Source organism: Nyctereutes procyonoides, unplaced genomic scaffold (genome assembly GCF_905146905.1).
Source record: "Nyctereutes procyonoides isolate TBG_1078 unplaced genomic scaffold, NYPRO_anot_genome, whole genome shotgun sequence".
Lineage (NCBI taxonomy): Eukaryota > Metazoa > Chordata > Mammalia > Carnivora > Canidae > Nyctereutes > Nyctereutes procyonoides.
In genome coordinates this window covers 57937429-57955266 of record NW_026575020.1, presented here as the reverse complement: position 1 = coordinate 57955266, position 17838 = coordinate 57937429, and the positions used below count along the sequence as shown (strand labels likewise).

The following is a 17838-nucleotide window of genomic DNA, read 5'->3' as shown; positions in this document are numbered from 1 at the left end:
ACAGTATTGGTCTGTCCCCTTTGTGCAGCCTTCTCCAATGCTAACACCGTACAGTTATTGCAACTGTAAGCACAGTAATCAGACCCAGGACACTGACGTTCTCATCACTTGTATTCACAGTCCTCTGGGGTGTCCCAGACAATGGAATTGGGCAACGAGAAGAGAGTCATTCAGACTGGAAGAGAGAGTACAGCTGTCAAGATTGACTAGATAGAAAAGCCTAAGAAATCTTCAAAAGGTAGCTCCCAGAACTACCAGTTGAGTTTAGCAAAAGTAAAGGATGCATGGCGCACGTACAGAATTTAACTTGTTTCTGTGTGGCTACTGTGAACAATCAGAAACCATGAAATAATAAATAGATATAAACATGTGCAAGATCTATAGGCTGAAGCTGCAAAACACAGGTGAGATCAAAAGAGACCCGAATAAATAGAACAATATGCTGTCTTCATGGATGGGAATACCCAATTTTGAAAAAAAAGTCAAAAGACTTAAGAGTATCTGGCTTCTGGACTTCTTATATTAAGCTGTAAGCAATCAGAGCTATTGTATTAGCAGAAGAACAATAGGCATATAAATCAAAGCAACAGTAAGGAGCCCATAAATAGACCCCTGTGTGTGTGGTCAGTGAATTTTGGACCAAGTAGTTCAGTGGGGCAAATGACTGTGTAGATGGTGTTGGGACAACTCTAATGTACCTGGAAACAGATGATTGAAGCCCTTAACTCCCACCATGTGCAAAATTACCTCAGAATAGATCACAGGATGAAACACAAGAGCTAACACGACAAGACCCTAAAAGACAGCAGACTTTGGGTCAGGCATTTTACTTTTTCAACACGACACCAAAAGGTTGAGACTTTGAGCTTCATCCAGATTTGAAACCTTCCTCCTTCAGAAGACACTGTTAAGATGAAAAGGCACGAGAAGATAAAAACAACTTTTGCAGATCTTCTCTGCTCAAGGACTTGCATCTAGAGTATGTAAAGAATGTGTACAACTCGGTAATAAGACAAACAGCTCGATTTAAAACATGGCCTGATGGGGCACCTGGGTGGTTCAGTCGGTGAAGCGTTTGCCTTCGGCTCAGGTCATGACCTCAGGGTCCTGGGATCAAGTCCCACGTCAGGCTCCCTGCTCAGCAGGGAATGTGCTTCTCCATCTGCCCCTCTCCCTGCTCCTGCTTGCTCTCTCTCTCAAATAAGTAAATGAAATCTAAAAAAATGATAATAAAAATTCAAGAACAAACTTTTAAAAAATAATAAACAAATACATAAAAATACATGCCTGAGATCTAAACAGGTGCTTCACCAAAGAGGATGTATGAGTGACAGACAAGCATATGAAGAGATGCTCAACAGTGCTAGCTAGCCGTTAAAACCACACTGAGACCCTGCTGCGTACCCACCACAGTGGACAAAATTAAAAAGACTGGTAATGCCAAGTATTGGTGAGGATTTAGAGCTGCTGGGACACTCATACGATTGCCAGCAGGGATGCAGAATGGTCAGGCCACTGTGGGAAGCAGTTTGGCAGTTTCTTAAAAAGTTAGATATCCCGGGGCACCCAGGTGGCTCAGTCGGTGAAGAGCCCGACTCTTGATCTCAGGGTTGTGAGTTCAAGCCCCATGCTGGGGGTGGAGCCTCCTTAAAAGAAACGAAAAGATCAGCCCAGGTGGCTCAGCGGTTTCGTGCCGCCTTCGGTCCAGGGTGTGATCCTGGAGATCTGGGATCGAGTCCCACGTCGGACTCCCGGCGAGAAGCCCGCTTCTCCCTCTGCCTGTCTCTTTCTCTCTCTCTCTCTCTGTGCCTCTAATAAATAAATAAATAATCTAAAAAAAAAAAAAACAGAAAAGAAAGAAACGAAAAAGTTAAACATCTCTCTCCTGACCCAGTAACCCTGGGTATCCCTAGGTATCTTACACAAAAGAAAGCAAAGCTATGTTCACACCAGGTCTGCTCCCTAAATGGTCTGTTTTTGTTTTTGTTTTTAAGATTATTCATGAGAGACAGAGGGAGAGAAAGAGGGAGAGAGGCAGAGACACAGGCAGAGGGAGAAGCAGGCTCCCCATGGGGAGCCCGAGGCAGGACTCGATCCCAGGACCCCAGGGTCACACCCCGAGCTGAAGGCAGATGCTCAGTTGCTGAGCCACCCAGGCGTCCCTCCCAAATGGTCTCAAGAGCTTTATTCACAATAATCAAAACCTCGGGATGTCCCGGATATCCGTCAGTGCATAAGCAAACTGTAGCCTGTCTGTATGAGGGGCTGGACCTTGGGGGGGGGGGGCAATGAACCGGTTCATGGTATTTGCATGACATGAGTGAATCTCAAGAGCAAGGCTCTAAGTAAGAGCAGCCGGATAGAAAACATTGCATATAGTGTGTTTCTTGTTTATATGAAATTCTAGAACACAGATCAGTGGTGGCCAAGGAGGGACAACTGCCGAGGGGCACAAGGGCACTTCTGGGGTGATGAGAACATTCTGTGGATCAGAGCTGTGGCCATGGCTGCCATCTGCATACCTTTGTGAAAGCTCATTCAATCCACGCACTTTATTATATGTAGATTATATGTCAAGCCAGTTTTTTGTTGTTTTTTTTTTTTAAAGAAAAAGTGTGGGCCTGAAAGCCAGCTCCGTCCCCCCCCAGATGGATGACTGGGCAGATTCTGCTTCCCGGCACCTCTCCTTTCTCACCTCTGAAGGGGTTGAGAAGAGCGGCTACTTCCCATCTCAGTGGACGGTCCACGGAGGGGTGGAGGCAGGACTGAGCGCCCCGGGGAGCAGGTGCCCGTACTCTGAGCTCCCCAAGAGGCCTCACCCTTACATTTTGCTCCCCTCAAGTCGAAGGACTTCCCAGGACTGTGGGGCTAAAGAGTCTGCAACTTGAGTTTTAAACATGCCACCGAAAATTCCTAGCAGGAAAGTTTAGAACGGAGTGGGGCGGCCGGCGGGGGGGAGCTCTCACAGCCAGCCCCGAGGCCACCTGCAGGCCACCTGGCACCCGACGCCACTTTCCTACCCACCTGGAGGAAGGAAGGCTTCTTCGTCCCCCTGCAATTGCGCGCAGTGAGAAGCCCCCACACTTCCCCCTCCCAGATGCCTCCAGTGACCCCCTCCTCCCTATAAGAGGGGCGCCTCCTTTTGGTTCCACGGACCTGCCTGTGGGTCTGCCCCTTGTTACTTATTCCCAGTTGCAACTCCCTGCTTTTCCTGAATAAACTGATTTTTGGTGGTAAGATAACTGGCAGTTTTATTTGGGGAGTTAACACCACCAACACCTTCCAAAGGACGTTCTTTGTCTCCTCTCCCTGACAGGCAACTTGTTTGGGCAGGACTCAGTGGAAATGACGTGAAGGAAGGTTCTGGAGGTCCTGTGCCAACCAACCTGAGGCTTCTTCATCTGCCTTTTATTTTATTTTTTTAAAGATTTAATTTATTTATTCATGAGAGACACAGAGAGAGGCAGAGACACAGGCAGTGGGAGAAGCAGGCTCCCTGCGGGGAACCCGATGTGGGACTCGACCCTAGGACCCCAGGATCACGCCCTGGGCTGAAGGCAGGTGCCAAACCGCTGAGCCACCCAGGCGGCCCTGGATAGAATTTAAAACTCGCCACAGTCTCTTTTGCCAGCACTATTTCCAGATGCTTCTCCCCCCCTGCATATCTACAGTGTGGCTGCAGGGAGTGAGATGAACTATGCGGCTCCCTAAAACCTTGTCTCGGGCAAATAGCCATTAAATGCTTGACCTCGGGGCTCACTCCCTGGGACCACAGGCTGCCAGGGAAACCGTGTCTCCGCCAGCGGCTCTCAGCCCTGGTTGTGCATGCCAGCCACCTGGAATGCTTGAAAATGCCCAAGCGTGTCCTCACCCCAGAGATGGTGCCTGAGGGGACCTAGGCGTCGGGACTTTGTAAAACACCCAGGTGATTCTCACGTGCAGACCAGGTTGAGAGCCACTAGGCTGAAGAGAACCTGAGGACATTCTAGGGGACAGCTCTCCTCCCAAACCTTGGGGTGGGGTGAGGTGACCAAAACAGTAGAGGGCATCGATTGCCTCATTTAACCGCAAATGCCAGGACTTGACCTTGACTTCATGGCCCGCGGGACCCAGGGGCTCAGACCACAGCGTCAGGACCTACTTCTCTGTCTCAGCCCTGCCCTCACCTGCATCCTCAGCTGGCCTTGCCCCCAGGACGTCTGTCCGCGGGCTCGCTGAGCCTGAAGCCGACTCGCTGCACCTGCTGCTGCGATTATGGCCCCGTCCCCCCTCTGGGTCACACCCCGGGAAGCCTGGGGTCCTGAACACAGCCTGGGAGTGACAGACTGTGCTTCCCCCAGGGCTGCTTTCTGCAGGAGGCCAGGGATGGCTGTGAGATGCGCTCAGCATGTCACAGCCACTCCAGAGGCTGCGGCCACGGCGGGGGGGGGGGGGTGGGGTGAGAAGAGCCGTCACTGGGGGTGGCTGCGTCCTCCGCTGGTGACCAGCGTGGGCTCCGGGCATCACTGTTGCGTGTGGGGCCGGCTCTCCCACTCGCGAGCGGCATACCTGGGCATGTTGTCTCTCGTGCCTCGGGGCCTCCCTTCCGCTCTGTGCAGCCTCGCAGAGGGCCCCTCCCTGGGAGGTCCGGCATGCCCAGCGCTCCGAGCCACGGAGATGCCTAACGGGGTGCGCTCGGTGCGAGCCCAGCGAGTGCCTGCGCCCCTCCCTCTGCCCTGCCCCTGCAGTCCCTCCCTCCCCAGCGCCCCAGCGCCAGCCCTTGGGGCCCGTCCACATTTAGAAGAGTGTAGCGGTTGCTCGCTGCCGCCCCCACCCCCACCCCTACCCCCACCCCCGCATCCCGTCAGAGCCAAGGGGAGGGAGGGGCTCAGGAAGCCTTGGTGGCAGCCAACCCCAGAAGGAACCCAAGTCAGGTGGTTTCTAGAAATCGAAACTCCACTCAGTCTTCTCCGGTATTTCCTGGGACCAGCCTGACCACACGCCTCCCTGGGAGCGTTCTCTGGGGTGAAGGGCAGCCTGCGGCGGGGGCCTGCGGCGGGCAGTGAGGGCTCCAGGGCAGCCATCAGTAGTCGCCAACTCGGGCAGGTAAGCTCCCGCCTCCTGCTCTCAGGTGGGTGTCCCTAGCTCTAGGCAGTGTAGTCTAGTGGGTGTAATGTCCCTGGTGCACGCACCTGGGGACCCGGTGCTCTTCCTCGGCCCAGGGCCGTCGATGCTGCTCGCAGATCCGCAGGGTCTCTGTGTACCGTTGCTGGGGCTGCTCAGCGGGACAAAGGGCCAAGCCCACGTGGAGTTCAGCCCAGTGTGCTCCTGCCAGTGTGTGCACTTTGCTCCAGGCCTCCCCCTGTCCAAGGGAAGAGCATCTTTTTTCTCCTAGTTTGCAAAAGGCACCAAATGAGCCGAGGCAGGCAGAGCCCTATCCCAGCTCCCCGCACCAGGGAGCCAGGCTACAGCAGGTGGCCACGAGCACCCCAGGGGCAGCCTGGGCGCCTGTGGGACCTCAGGGGCGCTGTGCTTGCTGGGCCTAGGACGGGGCAGGGCCGCAGTGTTCTCTCTCTCTCTCTCTTTTTTTTTTAAGGTTTTATTTATTTGAGAGAGCGAGTGAGAAAGTGAGCACATGAGCAGAGGGAGAGGGAGCAGCAGGCTCCCCGCTGAGCAGGGAGACCCACGCGGGGCTCAATCCCAGGATGACCCCTGATCCCAGGATGACCCCTGATCCTGACCTGAGCCAGGAGCCCAAGAGAAACAATGACTGGCTCCTCCACGTTCAGGGCATGGGCAGAGTTCAGGGCATGGGCGGAGGCGGCAGGGGAGGAGCAGGTTGGGGATGAAGATGAAAAGCAAGCCCCGAGAATTCTAGAGAAGCCAGAAGAATCCAACTCCGGGTGAAGGTTGGAAGCGCTGGGCCTCCCCGTGCCGCCCGTGCCCCGCCCAGGCTCACAGCGTGGTCTTGGTGGCCCTGGGCTCTCCCAGCCTGGTCCTGGGGGACACTGACCTCAGAGGCAGCTTACTTGGTCCACACCAGGCCGTCTGCTCAGCGTTTCCTCCCCTGCTCCCCCTACCCCCAGCCAGCTGCAGAGCTGTCCCAGGCCTCAGCCCTGCTCCCCTCCCCCACGCCTCTGCCCCAGCCACCTTTGCCCTTCTCCTTTCTGATGTGTCCCCTCCCTCCTGGGGCCCACCGATAGCTGTCCAGGATAGCTGTCCAGGCACTCCTACCGGGGTCCAATTGCCTGAACATAAAGATAAAGCCCTGCCCTTGGCAAGGCCCACTAGGCCTCTCTTGATCTGGGCCCTGGACGCCCCCCCTCCTCCCTCCACTGTTCCCAACTGACCCCACTGCCGCCTTGCCCAGGGCCTGGTTTTCCAAGATGGGCTTTGGTGCCCACTGTCCTGCTGCTTGGAGACCTCCCCTGGTCCCCCTCCCCTTTGGGCAAGTCTTACTCCTCCATGGAGGACCACCCTTCGGACAGGTGAGGGACCCCCGCTGTGGCACCTGTCACACAGCTCAGAGGAGCAGAGACTGCGCCTGCCCCCTGTCCTCCCTACAGGATAGACAGGGCCCGGTCCTGACAGCTGTCCAGCTCTGCTGTCTGACCCTGTTGCTTCCTTCTGCCACAGGACGAGGGCTGCCCCCCCGCCCCCTCCCAGGAAAGGCCATGGCCCTCCCACTGGTCCTCTGGATGTGTCTGCTGGTGGCTGGGACTCAAGGTGAGCTGTGCCAGGCATGCTGAAGGCGGCAGCCTGAGAGGCTGCTGCTCCCCGTTCTGCAGCGTTGACCCCTCCCGGCAGAAAACTGAGGCAAGGTTCCTGGGGTCAGGCCGGGTCTTCTCTCCTGCGGGAAGCCCTGCTTGTCCTAAGTGAGGGACGCTTGTCGGTTCTGGGAGGGTCAGGCCAGGGTCTGAGCAGTAGGAGCCCATGAGACAAATGTGAGGAGCAGGACGCCGGTGCTTATGTTCTCTATACCCCCTGGCTCAGGAAGCCCCTCCTGGTCCTGGTGACCCCATGACGGCTGGCTACACCCCCAACTGACAATTGCCCTTTGACATGGCACCCAGCCACTCTGCCAGTGTTTCTGGGGGATCCTGGGCCTGCTGGCCCAGGACTTGCCCCCCAGCCCTCCCGGCGGTCCTTGCTGTGGCACACCAAGCCCCAGGCACCCTCAGGTGAGGTCAGCATGGGCCCCTTCCTCCCCCATTCTTTCTTGGGGTCCCACGTTACCCCATCTCGAGTGCTGGGGGCTCCAAATGCCCCTTCTGCCCTTTCTCTCTCCCTGGATGGAGGACTCAGACCTCAAAGACAAGAAGAGGTGCTTTACCCTCTGGGGGGGTTCCGTGGATGACCCCTTGAGGATGGATGGGGGGCTTTGAAGCTAATTTGCAGTGGGCACTCCCTTGGGGGGAGCTTGACAAGCGATCCACCCAGTTGGGAGGAGCGAGGGGCAGGGTGGTGCTTCCCAGCTGGGATGGGGGCCCAGTTGCCCTGTCTTCATCCCCGCTGATGGTTTTGTTCCCTCGGGAGCACCATAGGCGTGAAAGATGGGGACATGCGGCTGGCCAATGGGGACACCGCCAACGAGGGCCGCGTGGAGATCTTCTACAGTGGCCAATGGGGGACCGTGTGTGACAACTTGTGGGACCTGATGGATGCCAGCGTCGTCTGCCGGGCCCTGGGGTTCGAGAATGCCACTGAGGCTCTGGGTGGAGCCGCCTTTGGGCCAGGTAGGCCTGCCCGTCCCCAGGTCCTCTGGGGCTGAGACACACGACCACGCAGCCTGTCCTGGGAAGGGACCATCACCTAAAAGCTGCACGTGGCGTTCCTACTCCCTGAGCACTGGCAAACACTTTAAACAGCGCCACTGAGGCTCTGACAGGCTCTGGCTGGCTGAGGCCCATCCTGTCCCCTCCCTGAGGGCATGGCCTTTCCTGAAATAGCCGCCCCCCCCCCCCAAGAGTCTGGTGCAGGGAGCTGGCCACCGACACAGCTGTGGTTCTGAGGACAAGGCAACAGTCCAAATACCCAGAGGTGGGGGCAGGTAGGGAGCGGAGGCTGCTCGGTGGCCCAGTGTTCCAAGAGGAACCTCACAGTGGGGTGGGGGGGCTGCAGGGCACTTCCCCCACAGCCACGTCCCCCACCTCAGTGAGGCTTTGGGGGAGCAGCCCTGTGCTTGGGCCCCTTCCCCCTGGGAGGAGGGCTCCGGCGCCCCCAGTGCCCCCCTGCTCCTTGCTGTGCCACCAGGCAAGGGCCCGATCATGCTGGACGAGGTGGAGTGCACGGGGACAGAGCCCTCGCTGGCCAACTGCACGTCCCTGGGCTGGATGAAGAGTAATTGCAGGCACAACCAGGACGCCGGCGTGGTCTGCAGCAACGGTGAGCCCGGGTGGGCGGCGCACACGCCCTCCCCGTCCACACGCACACGTGGCTCGCCTCTGCGGAGCTCTCCCGCGGCGCCCCCGGAGCCCACCCCTCCCAGCAGCGACCCCGGATTCCCCACCGCCCTCCCCCCGCGCTGCTCACAGATGCTCCATTAACCCTGGTCATCGGCCAAGAGCCATGTGGCACCTGCCCGGGACACCCACTGTGGCCTCCTTAAACCCTGGCCTCTCGGGGCCCTTAGTCCTCGTTCTGGAAACAGCGGGCAGCACCCACCCACGTGCTTCAACAGCAAACTGTGTGTGCCTCAACCCTGCCCCGACGGCGGGCGCCCAACAGCGCAGCCCTTGCCCCTCTCCCCTCTCCCCTGCTCTACCCCGCGTGCTGACCTCACCGGGTGCTCTGTGTCTTCTGGTTTTATTGTCCACTTGTTCTTCCTGGGCCTCACTGGGGTGGGGAGGCCGTGGGGGTACTCCCACAAGGATGGAGCAGCAGCGTGGAGAGCTCACGGGGGCGCGGGGGGCCTGGTGGGCAGCAGCCCTTGTGGGGAGCCCTTGTGGGGTGGGGGCTGGGGGATTGGGGGCCAAGCCCACCTGGCTGACTTGTCGGGACTCATTCAAACCTGTTTGTGGCAAAGAGACCAGGTGGGATTTAGCTCCCAGCTAGACTTTGGGAGTGTGCATCACCCCCTGAACCACCCTGGGGGCCTCGAGTAGCTTCTCTAGGCCTCAGTCCCCTGAAGGAGGCTGCTAGGGACCCCAAGGCTCTAACTTGAGTTTCCATAAGACCCTCACACTTTGGGGGATCCCTGGGTGGCGCAGCGGTTTAGCGCCTGCCTTTGGCCCAGGGCGCGATCCTGGAGACCCGGGATCGAATCCCACGTCGGGCTCCCGGTGCATGGAGCCTGCTTCTCCCTCTGCCTATGTCTCTGCCTCTCTCTCTCTCTCTCTATCATAAATAAAAATTAAAAAAAAAAAAAAAGACCCTCACACTTCAGACCATCAAGCCAGGGAGAAGGTTGGGGTTTTAGAAGGTGCTGCCTGGGTGATTGCTTCTGGGTTGGGGTTTTAAAAGCGTGAAACCTGGAGCTCTGGAAGTCAGTGGGGGTGCTGGCTGAATGTGGGGGAGCAGAGAGCTCCCAGGGGTGTTCGGCAGGGGCAGGGAGGGTCTGGGCCACAGAGGGGAAGGGCACCCTCATCTTCCCCGGAGCCTTCATGAGTGGACGAGGCCGGGAGGAGCCTGAGCCCAGGGAGCAGAGGGTTGGGCCCCTTCTTCCTTTTTTTTTTTTTTTTTAATTTTTTTTTAATTTTTATTTATTTTATGATAGTCACACACAGAGAGAGAGAGAGAGAGAGGAAGAGGCAGAGGCAGAGGCAGAGGGAGAAGCAGGCTCCATGCACCGGGAGCCCGACGTGGGATTTGATCCGGGGTCTCCAGAATCGCACCCTGGGCCAAAGGCAGGCGCCAAACTGCTGCGCCACCCAGGGATCCCCGGGCCCCTTCTTCCTAACTGTGTGCTCCCCGCTGCCCTTTTTAGAAACCAGAGGCACCCACACCCTTGACCTGTCGGGTGAGCTCCCTGCAGCTCTCGAGCAGATCTTTGACAGCCAGAGAGGCTGTGACCTGTCCATCCGGGTGAAGGTGAAGGACCAGGAGGAGGAAGGCCCGCACTTCTGTGCTCACAGGCTGATCCTGGCTGCCAACCCTGAGGCCCAGGCCCTGTGCAAGGCGCCGGGCTCCACGGTCACCATGGAGGTGGACGCAGAGTGCCTGCCTGTCGTCAGAGACTTTATCAGGTGACTGCACCCGGGAGGGGGTACTGGGGCCTGGGCAGTGTCCGCGGGGCCCACCCACCTCCCCCTGATGGCAAACCTGAGGGCTACAGCACCCAGCGTGTCAGTGCTTTCATGAACACAGGCGTGAGCACAACACACACGTACGCACACCCCCCCCCACATACCTGTGAGCACCCACATGTCCACATGGTCTTAAACGTGCACACCCACATTCACTTGTGTGCACATGTGCATACTTGTGGGTGCATGTGCTTGGGCTCACTGTCGTGTGCATTCCACACTCGTGTGTACATGATCTTGCACTCTCGCAACCACACTTGTGTATACACACACACATTTGCACACTCCTACATAGCCTCGCCCACTCCCCGCTGACACCCACACTGACACACACACACAGATACACCGACTCTCACAAAACATCATTTAAAAAATCTCCCTGGGTAACTGCCACTATTGTAAGAGGCTTCACGCGCTCTGGGTCAGGAATTCACCAGGAACAAGCTGCCTGGACCGGTTTTGTGGAAGGTTGCTAGAGGGGCTTGGGGCAGAGCTGGGAAGGGGCCCCGGGTGTCACCCACCTGCCCTGGGGCACCGCATCACACAGCCTCTGGGGAGGCCCAGGCATGTGTGTATTAGGGGAGAAATTGGGTGGCCCAGAAACACACACACACACACACACACACACACACCCTACCTCTTAGGTAACACAAGGGATACAGTCTAAGATTTCCAAGAACCTAAAACCTACTTCTGAATTATCCTCCCACTTCTCATGTCCTGGCCCCGCTTGTGTGAGGTAGCTCACCTGCAACCCCAAACCCAGCACTAGGTCCTACCCGGGCCTTGGCACGTGGCTGTACGGTGCACCCCGTAGGCTGGGCAGCACCCGTGAGCCAGTGCCCCGGGTGAGGCCCGGGGGCCAGCCTTCCTGCACCCAGGCCGTCTCCCCTCCTGCCGGGCTACCTGCTGGGGCCTCCCAGGGGCTTGTATGCAGAAAGCATCCATGTAAAATGAACTGTTCCTTTTCATTCTTAAGACCTAAGGCTTATATAACAGGAAGTAACATTTAAGAGAAAACAATGAATGGCAATTAAAACAGATTAAAATGGCTTCTTTCCAGCCAAGTATGAGAAGTTGGTAGCTAGTCTGTGCCCCTCCTCACAGGACCTATGTTTGAGGACGAGGGCAAGTGCCCATCCATCCCTGCCTTCCCGGCCCAGCTGGAGTCCCTGGGTCACTGGGAGTGTGGGCTCCCAACATGGCAGGAGAAACAGACTAGGGGTGGCCGGGGTGATGCCCGTGTCATGGGGGCATGAGACAGGTGCTGGGGACAGAGGGGTACCTGTGGGCACCCAGCAAGGACCTAAAGGGGTCTGGCCGGGGATGTGCTGGCAGGAAGGAAAGGGCGGTGCCACGCTGATGCTCCTGGCGCCAGCACCCTGCCACGGGTGACAGCAGTGACGGCAGAGGCAGAGACCAGGAGGTGGGGGGCTGCCTCTGTCACAGGTGAGGGCCGGAGCGCCATCCTCAGTGACCCTGGATCTGCCTGTGTTCAGTGCACATGGCTCTAAGCAAACCTGAGACTGGAACGTGGGTTGACCCAAAAGATGAATCCATGGGGCACCAAGTGCCTCTCGAAACAGCTGGCCCCCCAGGGGTGTCTGTGGGAGGATGGCAAACACGTGGTAGATGGTGGGGCGCCGTCGGCCCGGCAGGGGTAGGGCTGTGCCGAGTGCTCAGCTCTCGCTCCCCCCGCAGGTACTTGTACTCCCGAAGGGTGGACATCTCCCTGACGTCCGTGAAGTGCTTCCACAAGCTCGCCTCTGCCTACGAGGCCCAGCAGCTGCAGAGCTTCTGCGCCAGCCTCTTTGCCATCCTCCTCCCCGAGGACCCCTCTTTCCAGGCACCCCTGGACCTCTATGCGTATGCGCTGGCCACCCAGGACCCTGTGCTGGAGGAGCTGTGTTTGCAGTTCCTGGCCTGGAACTTCGAGGGCCTGACGCAGGCCACAGCCTGGCCGAGCGTCCCCACAGCCCTGCTGCAGCTCCTGTTCTCCAGGAGCGAGTTGGCCGTGCCCAGCGAGCTGGCTCTGCTCACGGCCCTGGACGTCTGGAGCCAGGAGAGGCGTCCTTCCCACGGGGAGGTGGCGCGTCTGGTGGACAAGGTCCGGTTCCCCATGATGCTGCCCGAGCACCTGTTCGAGCTGCAGTTTAACCTGTCCCTGTACTGGAGCCACGAGGCGCTCTTCCAGAAGAAGATCCTGCAGGCGCTGGAATTCCACACCGTGCCCTTCCGGCTGCTGGCCCAGCACAGAGGCCTGAACCTCACCGAGGACGCCTACCAGCCCCGGCTGTACACCTCGCCCACCTGGAGTGCCTCTGTCTCCAGGCGCTCGTCCAGGTACTGGAACTACCCCTACCAGTCCTTCCAGACCCCGCAGCACCCCAGCTTCCTGTTCCGGAACAAGTACATCTCCTGGTCTCTGGTCTACCTTCCCACCATCCAAAGCTGCTGGAACTACGGCTTCTCGTGCTCCTCTGACGAGGTCCCCCTCCTGGGCCTCTCCAAATCTGACTACTCAGATCCCACCATTGGCTACGAAAACAAAGCCCTGATGCGCTGTGGGGGGCGCTTCGTGGCCGACGTGACCGATTTTGAAGGACAGAAGGCCTTGATCCCCAGCGCCCTGGGCACCAACAGTTCGAGGCGCGCTTCCCTCTTCCCCTGCCTGGAGGGGTCCTTCAGCAGTTTCCAGGTGGTCATCCGCCCCTTCTACCTGACTAACTCCTCAGACGTGGACTAAACAGGAGCGGGGAAGCCTGGGGCCTCCCAGGCACCCCCCCAGCCTGGAACTCCCAGGCACCCCCCCAAGCCTGGGCCTCCCAGTCCCCCCCCCAGCCTGGCCTCCCAGCGACCCCCCCCCCAGCCTGGGCCTCCCAGGCCCTATCCCCCAGCCCAGGGATCCCATCCCCCAGCTGCTTCCTGCCTGGAGCCACCCCCAACACCGGCCACCAGAGGGCCCTCCTGCTTTCACAGAGCTCCCTGAGCTCAGAGAAGGTACTGGAAGGTTTGGACGAAAGCTCACCACAGTGCCCCCACCACCCAGCCGGTTTCCGGGTCCAGAAGCCCCGGGACCTGTGTGGGGCAGCTGTTGGGTTTTCCATGCTGACTTTGACTTCCCCGCCCTCTGCTGTCCCCCATCCGAGATCACTAAAATTGCACTGTGCCTCCCAAGCTCCCACCTTGGTGCACTCCCACGAACCCCTTCTGCACTCGGACGTTGGGTGTGCTGGGCCCTAGGGCACAGAGTGAGCACACGCAGCCCCTGTCCTCATGCAGCTGCGCCCTGGGGGCGGGACACAAGTAGACAAACAGCCGGGGTCATTAAAACTGGAGTAACGGGGATGGAGACCCAAGGAGGCACGGGGGAGGTGCGGGCTGGACCCTCGGGGTTGGATCCCGTGGGGAATGAGGAATGAGAGGTGGGCCTGTGGGAACGGGGGAGGGGGATTGCTCCAGGGAGAAGGAGCGGCCTCTGCCGGGCACCGCGTCTCTCTCTGCCTGCCCCGGAGCGCGTGCACGGGGACGGGGTTGGGGACGGGGACTCAGCCTGTGAGGATGGGACCTGGAAACAACCTCCATGCCCGTCCAAGGTGACGGCCGCAAATAAACAGCAGCTGCCACAGGGCGGGCCGGCCTCGAGGACGTGCTGAACGGTACTGCACGGCCCGCAGAAGCTAGGCCAGGGCGGGGGGCCGAGCCTGGGGCCCCGAGGGGACGTCCCGCCTACACTGCCACCACTGGGCTTTGGGTGCTCGAGGCCCCCCCTCCGCGAGCGGGACAGGAACTCTGCACCTTCCCTGCTCCTTTGTGGGGCGCCTCCAGGCCAGGGTCCCCAGACCCTCTCGGGCCGGGTCTGAGCCCCAGCATCAGGGCTGCCTTGGCCTCGGGGAAGCCGCAGCCCAAAGCTCACCCAATGGGAGGGGGTTCGGATGCTGCGCAGCCAAGACGCCGGCAGCCCCCCCACTCACACTTCCCCGCCGGCACTGCAGACACAAGCAGAGACACAAACCTCCCTCCTGGCCCGCGGCAGCTTTGCCCTCCCCAGGGCCCCCAGCTCCTCACCTACCATCTTGGCCACCCGCGTGGCTGTCCCTTGACATCTCACAAGTGGACCCTATTGCTTCCACCGCGTGGCGAGTAGCCCCGTCACCGCCGTCGGCCGCAGCAGCGGCTGGAGGGGGCAGCCGGGCCATGCGGTGGAGGTCGCCCCGGGGCACCACCCCTCAGCAGCCGGGTGCGGGCCTGGTCAGGGAACCAGCACCCTCCGTGCAGAGCGCCGTGGCCCCGTGGCCCCTGCGGGTGGGAAGCCTGCAGCCCGCTCTGAGCCGTCGGATCCCGCAGTGGGAGGAGCCGGCCCGGTTCCTACCCGCGTCCACGCACTTCTGAGCGGCAGCCCCGCTCGCCTGGGCCCCTCGAGCCTCCCTTCTCTGCCCACCGGAGCGGCCAAGAGGCAGGAGCCTCCGCGGGCCGGGCGCCAGTCTCCTCTTCCAATTCAGTGGAACGCGGAGGCGTCTCCTGGTGGAAGCCTTGGTCCCTCGGGTGTCAAGTCCCTCAGGCGGCCGGGCCTGGCTCCCGCACGGGTTCTTCCCTGGCTCCGGGAGAACCGCGGAGGGGCCACGAGCCCAGTGTGTGCCGGGGGCTGGGGGCTGGGAGCAGTGGTTTGTGAGTTTGGCAGCAGGTGACGGGGTTTATGTCCTCCCTGGCCAATGGGGTGGTTCCGGCCTGGCTGCCGTCCCCCAGGTCCAGGCTCTTCCACCTGCCGTCCCTGTCCCTTAGGTGTCAGGGCCACTCGTCCTGACTCCCCGGCTTGGGGCTCCACCTGAACATCATAAAGCCGCAGCACAGGTCAGATCACATCAGCCGGGGCGTCTAGGCCAGGGTCAGCCCGTGCCCCTCCCTGCCCCACGGCCCGTGGCCGGGGAGGGGCGGTGACAGCCCCAGAGCCGCCTGCCTGACTCCCGTGGCACTAGAGAGCCGTGCTGCTGGGGAGCCTTGGGGTGAACAGTCACGAGGCATAAACATCCTCGTCCTCTGTGACCATTCCAAGACCTCGGTCTTCGTCCTCTTCCCCGTGCGTGCCACCCCCCCCCCCCATCCTACTCCTTCCATCCCAGACACTGGCCAAACCCCTAGCCTCCTCCAAGGCAGCGAGGCCCCCGACCCCCCTCCCTGTACCCAGGTGGAGAGCAAGAGTCTGCTCACCCTTCGGTCCCGGTCCGTAGGGGACGGCGACGAGGCCGCAGCCAGCCCCTCCCGCCTGGTCCTAGCCTGTGTGCATCCTGAAACCAGGCTTGCACCCCACCCCCACCCACCCCGTGAGGCTATAGGTGGCTGAGGGAGCGGTGCCCAGATGCGGGCTGGTGCGAATCCCCACGCCTCCTTGGGGACCCACTGCATCAGCTGCTGGTGGCTCAGATCCTGCCCAGCTCGTGGAGGGGCAGCTCAGGCCCCATGGGCAGGGGTTTGGGCCCAACACTGGCTTGGAAGAGGAGAGGTTCCCAGCTGAGGAGGGCACGGCGTGACTCGGCTCCGCACCCCCGACACGGCCCGGGCGGTCCTCTGCCGGAGCGGGCCTCTGTGAAGGCGTCCCTCTGGTCCTGGGCACCACCCCCACCCCGACCCACATCCTCCCCCTGGGGGTCGGGAAGCCCCTGCCCCCCGAAGCCTCCTTCCTCAGTGCATTTCCTTCCCTGGGTGCTCAGGGCAGGGGTTGTCCGGGTCTGTCCAGACGGGAGGCTGCAGATTAACTGCACATAGTGCACACCGCAGGGTCCTGGATGCTGGGCCCCTCCCTCCCTCCCTCCCTTCCTCTGCATCTTAGCGAGGAATCCGTGCATCTCCAGGGAGTCTGGTCGTCCATCCGCCAGTCGAGATAGTTAGCACGACGCCCAGCCGCTCATGCGACGAAGCCAGATCTCCGATGGATGCACCTGTGCTGGATTATTTTTAGCTTCGGCCTCGTATAATGAAAACCCACAATAGTGGTGACTTACAGGACATACTTTCTCTTCTCTCACATAGGAGGGGTGAGGCAGCCTTTCCGGGACCAGGCGCCTCCCCTTCCAGGCCACTGTCTCAGCAGTGCCTGCCATCCCCGACGTTACCTCACGGTCCATAATGGCTGCTGGGATTCCAGCCATTTGTGTCTGCCTTGCAGGAGGCAGGAAGGAGGGGCAGCCTGGGTGGCTCAGCCAGTTAAGCGTCTGCCTCCGGTTCAGGTCATGATCCCGGGATCCTGGGTTCAGGTCCTGCATCAGGCTCCCTGCTCACACTCTCTCTTGCTGTCTCTGTCGCTCGAGTAAATAATTAAAAAAAAAAAAAAAAGCAGGGAGAAGGAGCAGAAAAGGACAAAGGTGCTTTCTCGCAGCATCTATCCCCGACACTGAGTAATCTAAATTTCACACGTAAGGCGGCTCGCTTGCTTCACCCTCGCTTCAGTCCCATTGGAAACCGCTGCCCCCGAGCCCACAATCCTTCAATACCTTCTGTTCTATGTACTATTTTATGGGCAGCGATAGGGTCCCCAGCACTTCACCTCCAGGGGGTACCAGGTGACCCAGGCGGCCATGAATCAGCTGGTTTGCCCCTGGACGCAATGCCGGACCGCATCCCCCCATGTGCCCGTGGGATCTTGAGAAACAGCCTGACCGGTCCACACCGTGTGCGTATGTATGTGTGTACGTATCCACATCGATGGGTGCGCGACTGTGCACACGCACACATGTATCAAGTACGGAGCTCAGTTCGTCTGCATTCCCTCCGTGTGCCAGGCACCCACATATCACCCCTTCCCTCAGCCCCAGGGGGTCCCTCGCACCTCCCCCCAGGTACGACCACACCCCCTCTATGGCTCTGACCTTTTTTTTAAAGATAGAGATAGAGAGAGATAGAGCCGAGCAGGGGGGAGGGGTAGAGGGGGAGGGAGCCCCACGCGGGGCTCGACCCCAGGACCCCAGGATCACGCCCTGAGCCCAAGGCGGACGCTTCACCCACGGGGCCCCCCAGGCGCCCCAGGAGCAGCCGTAGCCGGGAGGCTGAGGTGGCGGCAGGACTCCCGTGGTGACGTTGGAACCGGAACCAGCAGCCCGGCCACGGATGTGCCCGCTGCCCCGGGGCCGCCACCGCATTGGGACCCACCCCTGCCTTGCAGAGCCCGGGGGCCACCTGAGAGCCACAGGTGCCCCGAGCGTGGGGGGTGGGACTCAGGTGTCCCAAGAAACAGTTAAATCCATTAGAACCCAGGACGCGCCAGTCGGGGTGGGAGATCGTCCTGCTGCTCGGGAGGACTCTGGTCACACATGTGCAGACACGGAAGACCTAGGTCAGCCGCGAGCTGCGGAGCACTCTGGGTGTCTCCCGAGTCCCCACGGCCACCCCCCACCCTTCTTCCTGGGGGACCACCCCGCCCCCACTGTTGGTTAGGGGTGAGGAGCAGGGGACCGCATCCGTGCTTCTGTTGGGGGGACGGGGTTCGCGGGTCACCCTTTGACCCCGTGAATACCTGTGTATCCCTCGTGCAACGAAGGGTTTTTATTGTCTGGTTTTTTCGTGTATTTATTTATTTTTAATTGAGGAGCGACGCCGCAGGGAAGGGTTTTCAGAGGCCGTC

The 17838-nt window shown here is 60.0% G+C and overlaps 1 protein-coding gene across 2 annotated transcripts in view; it reads left to right on the top strand.

Moving 5' to 3' along the window:
* The window catches only part of CANT1 (calcium activated nucleotidase 1), a 31893-nt gene extending 18493 nt beyond the window's left edge, over positions 1–13400 (top strand). The window contains exons 1-6 of one of the 2 annotated variants that reach the window (XM_055325663.1): positions 4927–5085; positions 6616–6705; positions 7524–7715; positions 8233–8364; positions 9905–10163; positions 11925–13400. In XM_055325663.1, coding sequence (XP_055181638.1) covers positions 6654–6705; positions 7524–7715; positions 8233–8364; positions 9905–10163; positions 11925–12969 — 1680 coding nt within the window. In that variant the 5' untranslated portion in view covers positions 4927–5085; positions 6616–6653 and the 3' untranslated portion in view covers positions 12970–13400. Of the gene's footprint in view, positions 1–4926; positions 5086–6615; positions 6706–7523; positions 7716–8232; positions 8365–9904; positions 10164–11924 lie in introns of those variants that run through there. The other variant, XM_055325658.1, reaches the window with a different exon arrangement.
* Positions 13401–17838: the final 4438 nt, after the last annotated feature.